Raw genomic sequence first — 20608 nt, forward strand, 5'->3', positions numbered from 1 at the left:
TGTTTTGTTTTTTTCCCTTTCCACGTTCTGTAAAGCTGGTCCAGCTCCCCAAACTACAAATCACAGGAGCTTGCTTCCGGGGGGAAGTTTGATGAGGAGAACCTTCCGGAAGTGGCTGCCCGGGAGACTGCGCACCGGGCCGGAGCGGGAGAGCAGCGGCGAGAGCGCTACGGGGCGAACCGACGGGTGGTGTCAGGTCCCGCACCCCAGCCTCTATCAACCGGGATTTGCTTTCTGCTTGCTCTGGAATGAGGTACCCATGATGGAGTTACCCGAAAAGGAGAAAACCTACTCCGAGTGAGCCCAGGCCTCCCCGGAAATGCGATGGACGAGGAGCGGTCGCCAAGGACCAGACTGAGGTGGGAGTCCAGGCTGGGGATGGAACCCTGACTTTGGCGGTCTCCACTCCGCCGGAGTGAGGCCAGCACCTCTAGCCCTTTGGGGCCAGCCACGCTTACCAGGATGTCCCTCCCCTGAGTGAGACTCTCTAAGAGCTCTAGTGACACGGGCGAGAAACTGAGGCACAAGGCAGCGGCCTCTGCTGCGTGGACATCTTGATTACCCTCCACCTCAGATCTTCTTCCCTGACTCACTGCAGTTCCGTCCGAAATACTCATCCTCGGATCTTCCTGGCACGCGCTGTGGAAGGCACTTCCTCTTCTTTTTTTCTAAAAATTTCTATTCCTGTTCTTTTTTCATACACGCCTCCAGGCGTGCTTTCACACACACACACCTCGGTCTCTCTTGGCTCTCGGTCTTTGTCTTCACTCCCTCGCTTTCTCACCTTTGGCCCAGATAGACCCTTATGTTGGGGGGGGGGGGTGAGCAACTGCAGACAAACAATGTGGACCATGTCTGGCTCACACTTGGTTTCATTCCAGGCTCGGTATGACGTGGTTTAGAACAACGTAAAGGGAGCTGAATGATAGATACTGTTGGGCTTGACCTTGATCTAATCACGCAGCCCTGCAAGCCAATTGAAGAAGGAAGCTGGATTAGATTAACTCTAAAGCCCTGCTTCCCAGGTCTAAATTTGTTTCAAACCATTCACTAAACGTTGGACAGTCACAGCCTCCAGACCATTACGTAGCTAGTTTACATGCCATGGAGGCTTGAACCCTGTTCAGAATAAGATTAAAAAAAAGTTCTTTTTGGCATTTGACAAGCTCATTCCATGATAGTGCACTGTGCCATGCGTTTATTCAGGTATGTTAATGGAGTGAAGTAGAGCATGTAATAAAATTTTTTATTGAACTTTCTCATTTTGTTTTCTTTAGATTGGGTCCCAAACCAAGATACTGGATTCTCCCAGTTCAGATAAAGAGCTCTGAGTATGTGACCGTGAAAATGTGTAATCTGCATTAACATCGCACAACTTGAAGACATGACAATTAAGGGACTCACATGGACTTGTGGCACTTGGAAATGTGTGCACAGAAAAAGGAAATCTATAATTCCTTAAAGTTAGGAAGGCATTTTTCCCCACCAAAATGGGTACATTCTGCTCAATCATCAAGTTTGAAAATCTCCAAGAGTTAAAGAGACTGTGTCACTGGGGTCCCATTATAGCCCTGGGCGTTATAGCAGTATGTTCCACGATGGCCATGATTGACTCTGTGTTGTGGTATTGGCCCTTACATACAGCTGGAGGAAGTGTGAATTTCATCATGTTGATAAATTGGACTGTCATGATTCTTTATAATTACTTCAACGCCATGTTTGTCGGTCCTGGCTTTGTCCCTCTGGGGTGGAAACCGGTAAGAAAAAGAACCCTTAAGATGATGAACACTAATGATAATCTAATGATAATTTTGTTTTTGCTGTATCTTCTAACCAATAATAGCACAGACTACTTTTTGCCTTGGTAATGACTATGTATATTGTGATCACTGGTCATTTAAAGCTCAGATTATTCCATACCTGGTTAAAAGTATTGATCAATGTTAGTATTTTCCAAAGTAATTTTATTGAATTCTTGTTCTGCATTACAAAAAGAAAAAAGGAGGGGTGGTGGTGAGTCCATGGTCACAAGTTTAGAAATCACTGCATATCACACCTTTCTTAAGATTTCACAATGTAGGTTAGCTCTAGAATCTTCTTACATGTGATACATTAACATCCTCAGAACTGTGAAAACCTCTTTACAACCTTAATTTCAATCATCAAGTTTTTAAATCCTCACAGTAAAGATTGGGAAAGGCAGTATGAATCAATTTATGGCTTCTTAAAATTTGTTTAAAAGTTTATGCTTATTAATTTCCATATTCCTGTTGAAGAGCATCACCTGGTAGCTTGTTAGAAATGCAGAATCTTGAGCTCCACTCCAGACCTACTGAGTCAGACTCTGTATTTAATAAAATCCTCATTCGAGACTTAGGTATGTTAAAATGGGAGAAATTCTAGTGTACTATTTGAAGTGAGTGAAGAAATGGGTAAGACACCGTCCATGTTCTGAAAAACCTTTTGACTGAGGAGAGAAACCAAGGCAGTTCCACATAGAACCATCGCTTGGAATGTGGTGAGGGCTGGCGAAGTTAGCAGGGACTGATCACTTTCAGCTGGGGGCCGCCGGGAGGCGTGGGAGTTCCAGCAGGAGATGGCAAGGAGGCATTTCAGGTTGAGAGAATGGTGGGAGTGTATATTCAGAAACAGTGGCTAAATTACATAGTGCAGATAGGACTGAAACAAAGGCAGATTATGGAAGGCCTCAAATACATGAGAAGTTATTAGGCCATAGGGAGTTATTAGAGGTTTTCAGGCAGAGCTCTGACGACATCAGAGTCGTGTTATAGGAATATTATTAAGAGTATGGTATGCCCTTTGACGTTTGACTCCCCGCTCTAAATACCTACCACGTTGTCAGATACCTTTTCTCTGAACTCCCATTCTACTAAGATTTTGGATAAGCAGAGCCAACTATACTCAGTGACGATGGATTAGTGTGGAGCCTAGGGAAGAGAAATTTAAAAGGACTTCTTAGTAATTGGGAGAATGATGCTGCTGTTACCAGAAATATTTTAGCTCGGATATAAGGGCTGGAGGTGCAAGTTAGGAGTCCATCCCTTTCCCATCCCCTATAATAGAAAAACCATAGGGAAGCAGTTATTCATGAGGCTTGTTATTACTTAGGATTGAGTGATTCTGATGTATTTTTTGTTTATATTTTGCTGCCAAGGAGAATTCTCAGGATAGCATGTACCTCCAGTATTGTCAAGTCTGCCAAGCGTACAAGGCACCACGGTCACATCACTGTCGCAAGTGTAACAGGTACTGTGTGTCTTTGCCATTTACAGGGGGCTAATCAGCTTGGTGACAGGTCTTTTGTTCTTTCTGCCACATTAATCCTAGTTTTATTCTCTGCCAGGTGGCTACTTTATAAAAAATATTACTTGTGTCCATAATCTCCAGTTTATTCTTAAAAATTATCAATTCTGGGCCCTGGCCGCTTGTGTCAGTGGTAGAGCATCGGCCTGGCATGCAGGAGTCCCGGGTTCGATTCCTGGCCAGGGCACACAGGAGAAGTACCCATCTGCTTCTCCACTCCTCCCCCTCTCCTTCCTCTCTGTCTCTCTCTTCCCCTCCCACAGCTGAGGCTCCATTGGAGCAGAGATGGCCTGGGCACTGAGGATGGCTCCATGGCCTCTGCCTCAGGTGCTAGAATGGCTCTGGATGTAACAGAGCAACGCCCCGGAGGGGCAGAGCATCGCCCCCTGGTGGGCATGCTGGGTGGATCCCGGTTGGGCGCATGCGGGAGTCTGTCTGACTGCCTCCCCGTTTCCAGCTTCGAAAAAATGGAAAAAAAAATCAATTCTGATAATGAGTAAATCTCTTTTCTTATATATGAAAAGATTTTTCTAGAAAAATGCAGATCGACTTTGCTTCTTGCCCTACCAAGAGCACAGCAGAAAGTTATACTTTCAAGTTTTTTCCATAGATTATAGTTAACTGTGCTTGTTAACTGTCATCTTGACTAGCTTTAGAACTGTCTTGAGTCTAATTACAGAGGACGGCTGCTTTTACCATTATTTAGTTGACTAAATTTAGTTGACTAATGTTTATACTTTATGCAAATATAATAAATGAATCTAGCTACTTATTACCACTGTGTTTCATGTAAAAACTTAATGTGGAGACAGCTGAATCCCTATAAAAAAGTGTGAAGTTAGCTAGCACCTTTAAAAAATGAACAACTGTATATTCCTGGCCAGGGCACACAGGAGAAGCGCCCATCTGCTTCTCCACACTTCCCCCTCTCCTTTCTCTCTCTGTCTTTCTCTCTCTCTCTCTCTCTCTCTCTCTTTTCCCCTCCCACAGCCAAGGCTTCATTGGAGCAAAGTTGGCCCGGGCACTGAGGATGGCTCCATGGCCTCTGCCTCAGGCGCTAGAATGCCTCTGGCCACAATGGAGCAACGCCCCAGATGGGCTGAGCACTGCCCCCTGGTGGGCATGCCGGGTGGATCCTCGTCAGGCGCATGCGAGAGTCTGACTGCCTCCCTACTTCTCACTTCAGAAAAATACAAAAAAATAAATAAAAATGAACAGCTCTATCCACTTATTAATAAGAACTTTCTGATGGGAGTGTAGAGGTTTAGGGCAGGGTCAGCAAACTGTGGCTTGTGCTTTGGCCCCTTGAGTGTGGCTCTTCCACAAAATACCACGTGCGGGTGCTACCTCGATAACAAATGTACTTACCTATGTAGTTTAAGTTTAAAAAAATGTGGCTCTCAAGAGAAATTTCAGTCGTTGTACTGTTGCTATTTGGCTCTGTTGACTAATGAGTTTGCCGACCGCTGGTAGGGGAACCAGGGCAGCAAATAAAGTTGGCTTGAGGCCAAGCAGTTTTCTTCAAGCAACAACAAGGGATCTTGCCCAGGAAGACTTTGCTTATTACAGCATGCCTTACATTCAGTAGCTGCTTGCTTAGTCCAGGGTTCCGCATCTAAAGAATGAAGACAGAAAAGAGGGAAGTTACAAGCGTCTGCTAGGTCTCATCAGCCCCAGTAGAGATTTATAAGTGATTTGGTTGAATCTCTTGTGCTCCACTTTAGTCACTGCATTTCAGAGCCCGGGGAAACCCAGGAACCATGCTCATTTCTTTACAACGAACCTCTCAGTGGGCCTCTTGGCTTCTTGACACAAAAGTCACAAGGAGCAAATGTCTTGTTCTCAGAAGCTGTTTCAAAGCCTGCCCTTCCTTGCACTGTTTAGAATTTAAAAGAAGTCAGTGTTCAGAGTTTACAAACTCCTACAGATTTTTCATTATGTTCCGTGAAGTGTGGTTCCTCTGTGACTCTTGAACATTCCAGATTCCTATTCGCTTGATCTTTTTTTTTTTGTATTTTTCCTAAATGAGAAGGGGGAGCAGACGGACAGACTCCCGCATACAACAGGCCGGGATCCACCCGGCATGCCCACCAGGGGGCGATGCTCGGCCCCTTGGGTGTTGCTCTGCTACAATCAGAGCCATTCTAGCACCTGAGGCAGAGGCCATGGAGCCGTCCTCAGTGCTGGGGCCAACTTTGCTCCAGTGGAGCCTTGGCTGCGGGAGAGGAAGAGAGAAATAGAGAGACAAAGGAGAGGGGGAAGGGTGGAGAAGCAGATGGGTGCTTCTCCTGTGTGCCCTGACTGGGGATCGAACCCAGGACTTCCACACACCAGGCCGATGCTCTACCACTGAGCCAACCAGCCAGGGCCTGCTTGGTCTTTTGAAGACTCAGGTTATTTAAAGGAGACAGGATTTCCTGCCTTATGTTGTGTGTAAATTTTTCTTGCTAGGTGTGTGATGAAGATGGACCATCACTGTCCTTGGATCAACAATTGTTGTGGATACCAAAATCATGCTTCGTTCACACTGTTTCTCTTTTTGGCACCGTTGGGTTGTATTCACGCTGCCTTTATTTTTGTTATGACTATGTACACTCAGCTTTATAACCGGGTAAGTGAAGATGCTATCAGATCATTCGTGCCAGACTGAATGGTTATATAAGAAGTCCCTTTTGGAGAGCCGTTTTCTGTGAGTTAGGTGGGGAAACAGAACTTTGCTTTACCGCCACATGGACCCCTTTAAAAAGCATTACAGCTTAATTTTTAGGTTGAGGAAAGATTCTTTTGCTCTGGAAGCTCACCTTCCTAGCTCTAGTGGAATCAATACTTTAGTGCTCTATCTGTAATTTATTAGATTTCAAGCTTGGTAGCTGTGGTAAGAGTAATTAGAGGGAAAACAAGGAGAGCAAGAAGAGAAAAACAACGCGAAGGCTTTCCTCTGTCATTCAGTTCAGGTGACAAGTTGTAGTTCTGTGCTGATTTCTCATTCCAGCGCCCTGGAAGGTGGCTTGTGGAGCAAGCACAGCCCCCGAACACCCTGCAACAGATTGAGTCGATTTATGGACAGGTTTCTCATGAGAAAGCTTGGGGGTCACAAATTCAAGACCCTAAAGAGGCCTGCCAGGTAAATGAGGGACATAATAGTCCTCATGGGACAGTGGCACTCTGAGAATGTATTTCCTTCACAGAGAGCATAATCCGTATTCAGCTTCAGCCAGTTTTTGATGTTTGGGAATCCAGGCCAGTGAGGCTAGATCTTTCAGCTTTTCAAGAAAAAAATCCAATATTTTTTCATGTGAAATCTCATGATTTTTAAATGTTGGCGCCTAGTTCTGGATTTTTAAAAACATTTTGCATGCCAAGCAGTACATATCTGCGGGCTACCTTTGGCTACCTTGTTGCCAATTTTAACCTCTGATTATTCAACGTGAGGGAGGAAACAGCTGAATGCTAGGCTGTATTGGTTCCTGTGGAAGATCACTATAAACACAGAGAAGCAAGGAGGAGAAAGAGACCGTTACAGCTTAGATTAGTTCTAAAGCCCTGGCTCAGTGTATATATGATAGAGCATCAGCCCGGCAAATAGATGTCCTGGGTTTGATTCCTGGGCAGGGCACACAGGAGAAGTGACCATCTGTGTGCCCCCTCCTTTTCCCCCTTCTCTCCCACATTACCTCCCATAGCCAATGGTTTAGCTGGTTCGAGTGTGGCCCCGGGTGCTGAGGATGGCTCAGTGGGTCTGAGTGCATTGGTTTCAGATGCTAAAAATAGCTCAGTACTCAAGCAGCAGCCCCAAATGGGGTTGCCAGGTGGATCCCGGTCAGGCGCATGCGGCAGTCTGCCTCACTATCTCTCCTCATCTCACCTTAAAAAAAAATAAAAAGATTAGTGTCTTAACTGGTTAACTTAGATTAGTGTTGTAATTGCATATTTCTCTTTGTGGGATATGCCTAATACCTTCTGAGGATGCCCTAAAAAACAAAAAATAAGTGACATTTGAGAATAACTCAGAATGATATTGTGTGTATCAGTATGACTTCAAGCCACAGTGTTAGTTAGAAACAACTATGTTTGCTTTGGCCACAGTTTTGTGACTATTTGTTGATCTTCTTAACCAAGTTATTGTCATTGTTGGAGCCAAGTCTAGTCATCCATGACAACTGAGTTTTTGGAACGTGTACTGTTTATAGCTCTCCTTCGGGTGGAACACGGTGAAGATCGACATGAGTGCAGCCCGGAGGGACCCTCTTCCAGTCGTTCCATTTGGATTGGCTGCATTTGCTGCCACCTTGTTTGCCTTGGGCTTAGCTTTAGGAACCACTATAGCCGTTGGGATGCTGTTTTTCATCCAGGTAAGCGCCTTGGTTCTGTGCAGCTGCAGGCTGTCAGGTTACTGGGGCTGCTTGTAATGAGGACGAGATAAAGGCTGCAGTGAAGCACGCAGTGTGACCTGGAGCTTGTTGCTACTGTTCCGTCCGGCTACTAATGTAGTCTCTGTACTAGCAGAACATGTGGGAGGAGCTTCGCCGGAACGTCTACTCTGGGCTGAGGCACTGCATGTTTCTGAAGCTGTAGCAATGAAAACGGAAAGGGGTCTGCCCTCGGGACCTGAGTCAGTAGTGAACAGCTAACTGACACGGGCCTGTGTGTGGTGCAGATTGATGTACGAAGTGCTGTGAGAACACAGAAGGAAAATGGGATCCCAGAACAAGTTCTTCTGACTTATTTCATTCACTTAATTATTTTATTCATTCATTGAGGACCGCAGCCCAGGTACTATGCAAGGGCCTTGGCCTATGAGGAGGGCTCTTAGTCCAGGGCTGCTCTGGCTACCATGCTGTCTCTATGGAGACACAGCCAGACCTCAGGGAAATGCAGAATTATTACAGGTAGACGTGCTGGGCTGGACAGCCTTGATGCATCACCAGCCCGTTTTCAACTCCTAGTTTAAAATAAGCTGGTTTTAGTTATATTTCCTGTTTTCTATGAGCATGGGATTGAATTCTTCAATTATTTTTCCAAAGGCTGTAATTAAGAATCATATTAGAAATAAACAAATTCTGTGGTGTGCAAACCTATATAAATGGAATTAATTATATGTAGGAAAGTTGAATAGAATTTGATCTGAATAAATTTAGCTTTTAAGGCAAGCAAAATACCCAAATTGACTGAAATGAGTCACTTGTAATAGATTAAACAGATTTAAGGTTAATTAAAATAGTGATCAGATTTTTAATAGCAAAATGTACTTAAGTACTGAACAAATGGATTATATTAATGTTTTTATTAATACCCTAAAAATCTTATTCAGAAGGTAATTTTTAAAACATGAGTTTTTATTGAAATAATATATTCAGATTTGCTTATGGATTGATATATATATACTTATTTTACAGAGAGGCGTAGTCAGTGGTTAAAAATAAGGACTTTAAAGTCAGATGCACCACAAACCGTGTTACTTAACCTTTATTATCCCAGATTTTCATCTGTGGAATGGAGCAATAAACACTATCTCACTGGGTTAGTGTGAAGATAATAATATTAAGTGAACCAAACTTCCATTATAAGATTTACTGTCTGTTATTTTCAGATGAAAATCATTCTCAGAAACCAAACTTCCATTGAATCATGGATTGAAGAAAAGGTAAATTTAATATTTGTTTTCCTCAATATCAAAGTACTGATTAATAGACCAGATGAATAAATGCCAGGCAGTGAAAATTTGGCTACCAAATGGCTTCCTTAAGTCATTGTGTGCCACACGAAAGGTAACATTGAAGACGTTTGATTGATCCCTGGTTTATTTAACTCCCATGGGACCACGCTTCTCGTGCACCCTGAGTCGTTGGAGAGCCTACGCCGCACATTAAACCATCTAGCCGTTCTCTCTCATACTCGAGGAGAAGGCAGCTCGTTTGGAAAGGAACTTCAGTCATACCAAGGTTCCATCAGGTTTCTCTTAGTGCTTTAGACATCAGATGGAACATTTGTCTTGCCACAGACCTCACAACCTCTAATACAGACTTCACACAGTCTGTTGTGATTCTAGTGTGGAAAGTAAAGCTGACTCCCCTGTTCCCTGGTTAGGACGCACAGAGCCTCACCACTGCTCCACAGCATCGCAGCAGGGGTGTGTACCCCACCGGAGGCCTGCAGGGGCCAGGCCGGTGACCCTGGGGAGGGAGCAGCCTGTCTGCCAGCCCCAGGGGATCCTCTCCCAGCAGTATGAGGTCATCTTTTTTTTTTTTTTTTTGAGAAAAGTAAGAAGTCTGGATTTCTGTGACATCTCCTTTCCATTTTTAAATGTTAGCAAGCGATTCAAATAAAAAACAAACAACAAACCTTTGAGGGCAAAATGAAACACACCTATAGGACATAGCTCCCTGGAAGCCAGTTTCTGCATTGTAATTTATAGCAGCAGCCCTGAAATGTTTTTGTCTGTGGACCCTCTATATTTCTATTGTTATTAAGGACACTAAAGAGATTTTGTTCATGTATATTGTATCTATTGATATTTGCCATATTTCCTGAGAAAAAATTTTGAAGATTTCTTATTTCATTTAAAAATAATGATAATAGCCTGACCAGGTGGTGGTGCAGTGGGTAGAGTGTCGACCTGGGACCCTGAGGACCCAGTTTTGAAACCGCAAGGTCGCTGGCTTGAAGCCCAAGGTCACTGGCTTGAGCAAGGGGTCACTGGCTCAGCTGGAGCCCCCCAGTCAAAGCATATATGAGAAGTAATCAATGAGCAACTAAGGTGCTGCAACTATGAGTTGATGCTTCTCATCTCTCTCCCTGTCTGTCTCTCTGCCTCTTTCTATCTCTGTCTTTCTCGTGAAAAAAATAAATGAGAATAATAAACTCATTATGTGTTAATAGAAATAGCATATTTTTGCTCTGGCTTGGTGGTCCATTGAATAAAGCGTCATCCAGGGCAGTGAGGTTGCAGGTTCAGTCCCTGGTCAGGGCATGTAGAGAAGCAATCAATGAGTGCACAACTAAATGAAACAATGAGTTGATGCTGCTCTTGTGCACTCTCTCTCTCTCTCTCTCTCTCCTCTTTTCCCCTTTCACTTTCTCAAATCAATAGAAAAATTGAAAAAAAAAATAGAAATACAGTAGCATTTTTTAAAAAGCAATTATAGTTTCCAAAATAAAAGTATAGGGAAAAGAGTAGCATCGTTTTATATTTTTACAAATCTCTTTAATATCTGACTTCACAGAAGACAGTTAGATTCTCACATCTCCTTTCACATTCAGTCTGTTGAGATATGTTTCTTAGATTGAAGTGTATGAAGAAAATCCAGCCTCACACAGATCAGTAGGTAGAAAGGGGAGGAGTGTTTTAATAGGCCTTTTAGGTAATAGTGACTATTTTATACTATGTTTAAACTTGGCAAGCGTTAGTTCTTGAAAGGTTAGTCACATGGGAGGTCTGAAACTACCACAGTAAACTTCTTGTATGCTTACATTTAAACCCACCAATCTCTCTTGCTCTTTAGATGGGTCCTTTACCCATTCATGACTTTAGAACAGGGGTAGTCAACCTTTTTATACCTACCGCCCACTTTTGTATCTCTGTTAGTAGTAAAATTTTCTAACCGCCTGCCGATTCCACAGTAATGGTGATTTATAAAGTACGGAAGTAACTTGACTTTATAAAATTTATAAAGCAGAGTTATAGCAAGTTAAAGCATAGAATAATAATTACTTACCAAGTACTTTATGTCAGATTTTTGCTAAGTTTGGCAGAATAAATCTTTATAAAACAACTTACTATAGTTAAATCTATCTTTTTATTTATACTTTGGTTGCTCTGCTACTGCCCACCATGAAAGCTGGAACACCCACTAGTGGGCGGTAGGGACCAGGTTGACTACCACTGCTTTAGAACATTAAGCATTGGTCATTTGGAAAAATTCAGTTTATAGGGTTATGCAGATTTTTCTAAATGTTGATTTATTTATTTATATCACTACCAATCTTATGGGGAAAAAATCTAAATATTAGAAAGCTGTCAAGCTCATAGTGGTAGATATAAATTTTTCAAAATTCTAAATTGTACTTGAAAGCTTTAATTTTCCCACTTTCAACAAATGCTCAGTTGTTTATGTTGAAATAACAGCCACACTTTTTTCATTTTGAGAAAATGCCCACCAAATACTGAAATTTGAATAACCTTTGTCTGTTATATTATTCTTCCAAGTAAAAATAGCATCACATGAGAAAAGCAGACTATACAGCTTTGTTAGCGCACAATTCAAACAAGTGTTTTTCTTGATATAAGCCAGAGGTTTTCAACCTGTGGGTCACAACCCCGGCGGGGGTCAATGACCAAAACACAGGGGCCGCCTAAAGCCATCGGAAAATACAGTACATATTTTATTTAAAAATGTATTGTATAATAAATATACAATACTTGATATATACAATACTATGATATAAACCCTTGGCTTGCTTTATGTATACCTCCCACTATGTCACACAGAAGTTAAAAGGACATCTATTGGAAGGTTGAGAATTAATAAAAATAATTTTTATTGCTTCATCTAAGATATTTTCTGTAAAAGTGGCTTTTGGGGGAGTGCGGGGGGTTATTTTGGTCTATGAGTCTGTAGTGGTGAAGAATGTAATAACTACTAATACAGTTTGGTGCCACTGTCTTGATTCTTGCTTAAGGTGCCAGCAATTGTACCCACCACAGCAAATCAACCATGAAAAAGGCAAATAACATGTTAGTATTATAGTGAAAGTTGTTTGACTTCGTTGAACCCCAAGAAAAGGTCTTAGAGACTCGAAGAGGTGTGCAAATCTTGCTTTGAGAACCATCGATGTACAAGTTTAAGTGTAAGATCCTTAACTTACACATAATAAAACCTTCCATACCTTCCCTTACCTGCTTCTTCATCTACATTTCCTGCCCCTCCCCACCCAGATCACTCTCGATACCTACTGATATCAAGTAACTCACTGTTTTTCCATCTTAAGTTACTGTGTCTTTCCACATGTGCGCTCTGCCTAGAACACTTCTCCGCGGTTTCTTTGCCTGATTTCTTCTTCCTCATTCCTTCCAAGGAAGCTTCCTTGACTCTCTGGATGAGGCTAAGTACTTCTGTTGCGTTTCCCATCGCACCCCGTCACCTTTGAGCAGATAGTATTGCTAGAACCCTCCAACCTCATCGAGTGGTTCTCTTGGGCAGGGACCATGCCTAGATCATTCTTGTATGCCACACCCACCCTTCCCACCGTTTCTTTCTTAATCACCTATGTCTGTTCTGAGACTCTTACCCATGTTGAAGAATTTGAAACTTTTGTTCATAAAAAGGGGAAAGAAATTATCCTTTTCTGTCTGGGTTGGGGATGAATTTATGCAATTCAGTAAATTCATACATTTTACAGGTTGATAATTCTTTAATTGAATTAATATCAATATCACCATTTAAGTAACTACAAGAAGCTTTTCCTTAAAATACTGTCTCTTGATAATAAAATACTTCACAGTATCATTTCTAGTTAGCATAATATATTGACATTAGAGTAACAATTTTTTTGCTAGTGACCAAGGCTCTTTATAAAGTGCCGTGCTAAACCTAGGAATTATTTTAAAATGTGTGCTTTGTTACTAAGTAAAATATTCAAATAAATGACTATTAAATTTATAGAAAATTTCCTGAAATTGCCATACACTAAAATTTGTACAAAGTTCAGCTACATTTGTTCATTTATTGTAGAAATAAAAAATGTATGTTTATACCACTAGGTGTCAGTGGAACTGAAGATTCTAAGCTGGTATCTCCTTAAGTTAAAGCTAACAAATGCCTAGCATATAATTTATACAGTTTAAATATTTATGTATAGGTATAAAACATACATATAAATGCAAATATAAATATGTAAGTAGATATGCATGCTAATGGCATAAAAAACTGAAAGGAAATCTGCAGGTTTTTAAACCTGCTAGCTTTAGAAAAATAATAATTTTCATAAAATGGTGACTCCCCTGTCACACCTTTCCTGGCCGTTCCCACAAATGTCACTGCAACGCAGGATACAACCATTGCATTCTCGTGGCCTGGCCGTTCCCACAAATGTCACTGCAACGCAGGATACAACCATTGCATTCTCGTGGCCTGGCCGTTCCCACAAATGTCACTGCAAATCAGGATACAACCATTGCATTCTCATGGCCTGGCCGTTCCCACAAATGTCACTGCAACGCAGGATACAACCATTGCAATTCTCGTGGCCCACGAAGCAGTTCCTTCCATCCTGAATAAGCCCTGCCGCCTCCTTAATCTGTCTGTCACGTGTCTTCTTTACTCCTGGATTCTTCTGTTCCGCTGAACAACAGGAGCACTGAGAATTTTTTATACATGGAATAAAGTTACTAACCCTTTGAATATGCACTTTTGAAGGCTTTCCTAAATAACGTAGTCAGACATCTGAATGTTCTCATACGAGGTTGGTGTTATATGTCAAGCTCTTCCAATATCGTGATAAATTTATTTAGCTTCTCTGTGTCTGCCAGCCTCACAACAGGGAGAAAGTATTGTTAAGAGTGATACAAATTGGGGAATAAGTGTCCTTGATACTATATTACTAAAAGCCATTTCAGGCATCTGCCATCTCACATCTTTGTTACCCACAGGCTAAAGATCGAATTCAGTATTATCAACTAGATGAAGTCTTTGTTTTTCCTTACGACACGGGAAGTCGATGGAAGAACTTTAAACAGGTGTTTACCTGGTCAGGGGTCCCGGAAGGAGACGGACTGGAGTGGCCAGTAAGAGAAGACTGTCACCCGTACAGCTTAACAGTGAGTATTTCTGTCCAGGTAATCCTCCTCTTTGCCAGTCCTTCCCCTTAATTATCTCTTAACTCAGCTGACATTTTATAGTAAAATAAATATTTTCTTTTCATTATGTGGCATATTGAATCTAAGTTAATAATCTAAGCATTCTTTGTATTGTGTCTCCTTTTATTTAACTCTCCTTAATTCTCTAAACCTGTGAGATCAAGTCCTGATTCCTTAACCTGATTTTATAAAATCTGGCCTAAAATTACCTTCCAACTACTTCCAAAGAGGAGTCGTCTTTTCTAATCAGCCGAGTTTGCTCAATGAGCAACTTACACATTCGGGCCACCTGATTTGCCCACATGGTTTTCTCTCTCATAGGAGCTCCTCTCTGTGGGAATTTATCAAGACAAGTTTCAGTCCCCCCTCCCTAGTCTGTCATGTGCACTCTAGACTACTCTGGACTGGACACCTAATCACGTCCTCCCGGGTGGCAGCACGTGAGGTCTCCTATTTGTATTTGATTCTTGTCCCTTAAGTCTTTAACTTCACTTGACAAGATTCTAGGACAAGACTATGTACTTTCTTTATTTCCCCAACTATTTATAAGTAAGTGGAGAAAAGTGCCTCATGGTGATGACTTCTAGTTAAGACTGTTGAGTTTTGTAGGCTTCCCACCATGTCTAAAGAATCCGTGAAGCTTTGTGTCATTGTCACCTTAGGAACTGGCCCAGGACCCCCCCAGGGCAGAGAGCACCTGTGCCTGATCCCTGGGCGGCAGGGAGGCCTCTGTAAATGCACAGGTGGAGAAATCGGCGAGAGGACTGGGAAGAAGGCCCCACGTCAGCCCTGTGCCGACTCACGGGGTCTGCTCTCTGCGCTGTGAGAAAGAAACGTGGCCTTGAAATGTCGGCAGTTTGAAATGCTGGGAGATTGGGAGTTTGTCATGTTGACTCTGATATCAACATTGAGATAAGAGACTTTTTTCTTTTTATATCTTCCAGATAGAACAGTTGAAACAAAAAGCAGATAAAAGAGTAAGAAGTGTAAGTAATTCTTTTGCAATGATACTAATTTCTTTGTATCTTTTGTCAGGCTCTACAATTCTATATAGTTTTTAGAATGGCCTTTCAGTAGAAGCCAGCTGTTGGCTTTTATTAAATAATATTTTAAAAAACATTTGTTGAAATTTAATGCAACTCACTTTTGTTTTCATTTAAAAAAAGATTGGTCAGGAGGTTTGGAGAGAATTTAGTCAGTTTATATTGCCAACAGAAAAATAATTTTTCTCACTGTAGCTTGTTAGTATGAAACCCAACTGTACAATTATACTGTATACCAGTGGTCCCCAGACCCCGGGCCGCGGACTGGTACCAGTCTGTGAGCCATTTGGTACCGGTCCACAGAGAAAGAATAAATAACTTACATTATTTCTGTTTTATTTATATTTAAGTCTGAACAATGTTTTATTTTTTAAAAATGACTAGATTCCCTCTGTTACATTCATCTAAGACTCACTCTTGACGCTTGTCTCGGTCACGTGATACATTTATCCGTCCCACCCTAAAGGCCAGTCTGTGAAAATGTTTTCTGACATTAAACCGGTCCGTGGCCTAAAAAAGGTTGGGGACCACTGCTGTATACTATGATGGCCACGGGCCACATTGGCTGTTTCCATTTAAATTAAACCGGTCCGTGGCCTAAAAAAGGTTGGGGACCACTGCTGTATACTGTGATGGCCACGGGCCACATTGGCTGTTTCCATTTAAATTAATTAAAGTAAAAAATTAAGTGCGCGGGGTTGCACCAGCCACATTGGAAGTGCTCAGCAGCTAGTGCATGTGGCTAGGACCTGTCGCACCGGATGCCACAGATACAGAACACTGCCCTTGTAGAAGGTTCTGTCAGGTAGCGCTGCTGGAGCATGAGTAAACGTTAAATTGTTCTGCTCACGGATGACAGGTTCGCTATAAAGTGGTGGAAGATTACAGCGGTGCCTGCTGCCCTTTGAGTAAAGGAATCAAAACCTTCTTCACAAGCCCCTGCACGGAAGAGCCTCGAATAAGGCTGCAGAAAGGGGAGTTCATCTTAGCTACGAGAGGGTTGCGGTAAGTGGGAGCAAGTCCTGGATTTCTTCTTTTATGCTAAAATTGGCATCCAGCCTAAGAAAAGAATAATAATTTTAATCCTTTAAATATTTCAGATACTGGTTGTATGGAGACAAAATTCTTGATGATTCCTTTATAGAAGGTATGAAAATGGAAGGGGAGGTGTAAAGGACAAGATAGCTGGCAGTAATTTCAGATTTTACAAGAATTACTTTAATAAACAGTCAATGTCCTGCATTCGGGGAACTAAGAGAGGATGCGTCATTAGACAATAAAGAGAAGCCCCTGTATTATGATCTCTCTGTAGCACTTATTTATTGGATCTTTTTAACAACGGCTCACGTTGGCACTCCTGCCTATGGGATAGGCACTTGTCTGAGTGCTCCGCTTGGGGTACTGCGTCCTCACCAGCCCTCTGCATTAGATATTGTCGTTTCCATTGTCCTGGTGAGGGAACTGAAGCAGAGGCTGAGCCACTGTCCCAGGCCACACCAACGACCGCTCCAGCCCAGACCCTAGCCCAAGCAGTCTGGCTCAGAGCCTGTGCCCCAGCCAGCCCCTGTGCTCCCCTCTACATGCACATTCCAGGGGAGTTCTTAGAATAGATTACCTCTGACTTATTTTTGTTTTTTTAATACTTTATTTTTTATAGCAGTTTTTTAGGTCCATAGCGAAATTATGTGGAAAATACAGAGAATTCCCATATATTCCCCCCATACCATTGTTCACTGTCCACACACACACACACATGCACACACATACACACACACAACCTCTTTCACTCTCCTCATCAGATACTAGACTGGTACATTTGTTACATTAATGAATCTACATTTGCACATTAGAATTGTTCTTTTTTAAAGTAAATACAGTGTGTCCGTAAAGTCATGGTGCACTTTTGACCGGTCACAGGAAAGCAACAAAAGACGATAGAAATGTGAAATCTGCACCAAATAAAAGGAAAACTCTCCCAGTTTCATACCTATTCAGTGCAGTTCGATGTGGGCTCACACACAGATTTTTTAGGGGTCCTTAGGTAGCTATCCCGTGCAGGGGTCTCAAACTCAACTCAGCATGTGGGCCGCAGAGCAAGATCACAGCCGTTCGGCGGGCCGCACTAGGTCTACAAAAGGCAACTGTTACGCAACACTTTTCTCACTGCAGTTGAAAACAAAAAAAAATCAGTACAAAATTGTTCGGCGGGCCGCGAGTTTGAGACCCCTGCCGTAGAGCCTCTACAGACTCGTCACTGACTGATGGCCTACCAGAACGGGGTTTATCCACCAAACTGCTGGTTTCCTTCAACTGCTTATCCCACAGAGTAATGTTATTCCTATGTGGTGGCGCTTTGTTATAAATGCGCCGATATTCATGTTGCGCTTTGGTCACGGATTCGAATTTAGCGAGCCACAGAACACACTGAACTTTCCTCTGTACCGTCCACATCTTAACTGGCATGGCTGTGGGCTGCTCCGCTGTATACAGTGTTACGTCATCATCTGCACATGTGCACATGCTGCCACATCATCCTACAGAAACTGGGAGGGTTTTCCTTTTATTTGATGCAGATTTCACATTTCTGTCATTTTTTGTTGCTCTCCTGTGACCGGTTAAAAGTGCACCGTGACTTTACGGACACACTGTATTAACCTAGGATTCACCGGGTTATTGTAAATTAACCCCAAGTGAGAGCTTAGGCAACCTTGTGAAAGAAATTTACATGTTAGGAAAAATCTAAACAAGAAATTCACAAAGGCCACCAGAAGACAGTTCCCTGGACTAGAAGGAGTGTGACAGTATGTGAAAATCACCTTCACTATCACACTTCGGGAAGTGACGACCTCAGCGCCACTTAGGGGCTGTTCTAAGACCATATTAGCTCCTCCAAACAATGCAATTGGGGAAATACCTGTCTTCCGGCTTGTTAGGCACAAAGAGTTAAAAACCTTTTTTTTTTTTTCCTCTCAAACTGAAATGTAAAAGATGGTAAAGGGTGAGAAAAATGTAAAGTCTGACTACAAGCTTATGACTCGGGTCTCGGTTGTGTCGTTGTGTTCTGTCTGACATTTCACATCAGTCTCACTGTCTCCCTCAGGCGCGTCCAGAAGAAGAGGCTGGTTCCCTAGAAACTGCGTGGAGAGGTGTCCCTGTGACGCCGAGACAGACCAGGCCCCGGAGGGCGAGAAGAAAAATAGATAGCCCCTGTCCAATCCAGTTCCTCTCTAAGTCTGCTCCATTACTTGAAAACTGTACATATTACTAAAGAATTATGCAATGAGCCTACTCTGGTTAAGGTTTTCCTATCCTCAAAGGTGCCCTAGTGCCATGACCTAAATATTTTTATGACCATTTTGAAATGGAGAAGCCATTCTGCACATGCCTTTGACTCCCCGCCCTTCTTGGCCACCTCTCTCTCCCCAAAAGGGAAAACACGTCACCCAAGTCAGTCAGCTGCATTTTCCCTGGGTGTTGATGCGCTGTACACGGGGCCTCATCTGCAGACAGCGGCCCCTTCGCCAGGAGCATCTGCATGTGATGCTTTCACCCCGGTTCTCCTCAGTTGAGATTTCCTATGTAAAATTCTCGATACTGTAGAACTTAATTTGTCAGATTCTATATAAGCTCAGATTTTGTTACCTGTCTTTTAATAATGCAGATTTTGTCAAATCAAATAAAGATCAATGGATGTTCTCTATAAATCAGCTTTTCCATAAAGCATCTTTCTTTTTGCTGACTGACGTTTGTCTTAGTCCCTTATAGAAAAATTGCTCTACTACCCTGTCAAAATTGACATCTTTAATCAGAAGTGTTAAGACATACCTATTCGCCTCCATAGATAAACCCATCAATGGCATACTGAGATCATAGTGTTCTAGACCTTCAGCCTGGTGATATCACACTGCTCGTGTGCACTTGACTGTCAAAACCTGAAGCTTACACAAGCGGTGGGATCCAGCTGGTGGTCTTGCATGCTGAACGTCAAGTGTGTCTAACCACAAGTAGATTGACAGAAGGCACCTGTTTCTCCTTTTTTTATTTATTGATTTCTAGAGAGCAGAAGGGTGAGAGAAAAACATCAATTTTGTTCCACTTATTTATGTATTCATTGGTTGATTCTTGTCCTGTAGGGAGTCTAACCTGCATCCTTAGCATATCGGGATGACACTAACCAGCTGAGCTACCCAGCCAGGGCCCTAGAGGTCACCTATTCCAACACTGATTGTTTCCAAGGCAGGAAACCAGCTTTGCTGGTCAGGCTTGTAAGCGCTGACAAAGGAAGGGCAGTTAGCGATTCAGCAGTTAATGAAACAGCTCTGCCCCATTCCAGTGCGGTGGGAGTAGACAAGTGAAATATATGTCAGATGCGGTCATGCATATGGAGGTGGCGGTGGGACAGTCTGATGGAGGGGACGTCTCATGCCTCTGGGGATTTCTGCATTTTTGGCAGAGACAAGTAGTACAGGCTGGAGTGCGTGAGGAACAGCAGGACAGCGCAGGTCGGTGGGAGGGAGTGAGGGGTGGGCATGAGAGGTGGTCCGGGCGCCATACTGGTGGGATCTGTCAGTTCATTGCCGCCTTCCCTTTTTCAGCAACTGAAGAAGAGGCATTCCTTCATCCCTGGGCTGAGAATGACCACGCCCACCCAGGAACCTTCCCCTTAGCTCTGTTTCGGTGACAGGAACATTTCAAGGTTACTTAGAGCCTGTCAAACGGTACAGTAAGAAATGGAAACTGGATTCAGCTGTTTTGTTCACAGCTGTGGAGTAAGGCCTGGTCCTCTCAGTGTAGCAGTTTCCTCCAGTAGTTATCTTTTTTCCTTTTTATTTTTTTGAGAGAGAGGCAGGGAGAGAGACAGGAACATCAAGCTGCTCCTGTATGCGCCCTGTCGGGGTATCAAACCGGCAATGTCTGTGCTCTGGGATGATGCTCCAACCAACTGAGCTGTCCCGCCAGGACTCCTCCAGTAGTTTGCAAATGTCTGCATACTAGAATCACCTGGAGACCTTTAAAAAATTCCAGTGCCTGGGCTGTACCCCAGGCCATTCCAATCACTACCCTAAGCTATACCCCAGACCATTCCAATCAATATCCCTTGGCTGTACCTCTGACCATTCCAATCAATACCCTAGGCTGTACCCCAGACCATTCCAATCAATACCCTAGCCAAGGGTCCCCAAACTTTTTACACAGGGGGCCAGTTCACTGTCCCTCAGACCATTGGAGGGCTGCCACATACAGTGCTCCTCTCACTGACCACCAATGAAAGAGGTGCCCCTTCTGGAAGTATGGTGGGGGGCCAGATAAATGGCTTCAGGGGCTGTATGTGGCCCGCGGGCTGTAGTTTGGGGATGCCTGCCTAGGCTGTACCCCAGGCCATTCC

The 20608-nt window shown here is 43.0% G+C and overlaps 1 protein-coding gene across 1 annotated transcript; it reads left to right on the forward strand.

Moving 5' to 3' along the window:
• The first annotated feature begins 101 nt into the window (after nt 1-101).
• Nucleotides 102-18926, forward strand: ZDHHC6 (zinc finger DHHC-type palmitoyltransferase 6). The gene is made up of 11 exons (XM_066355329.1): nt 102-359; nt 1278-1757; nt 3176-3267; nt 5776-5935; nt 7515-7676; nt 8915-8968; nt 13973-14140; nt 15124-15165; nt 16082-16227; nt 16323-16369; nt 18323-18926. The coding sequence occupies exons 2-11, from the start codon at nt 1491-1493 to the stop codon at nt 18424-18426; spliced, it is 1242 nt and encodes a 413-aa protein (XP_066211426.1). The 5' UTR covers nt 102-359; nt 1278-1490; the 3' UTR covers nt 18427-18926.
• The last annotated feature ends 1682 nt before the right edge of the window (nt 18927-20608 follow it).

This window comes from Saccopteryx leptura, chromosome 13 (genome assembly GCF_036850995.1).
Source record: "Saccopteryx leptura isolate mSacLep1 chromosome 13, mSacLep1_pri_phased_curated, whole genome shotgun sequence".
In the NCBI taxonomy this organism is placed as follows: Eukaryota; Metazoa; Chordata; class Mammalia; order Chiroptera; family Emballonuridae; genus Saccopteryx; species Saccopteryx leptura.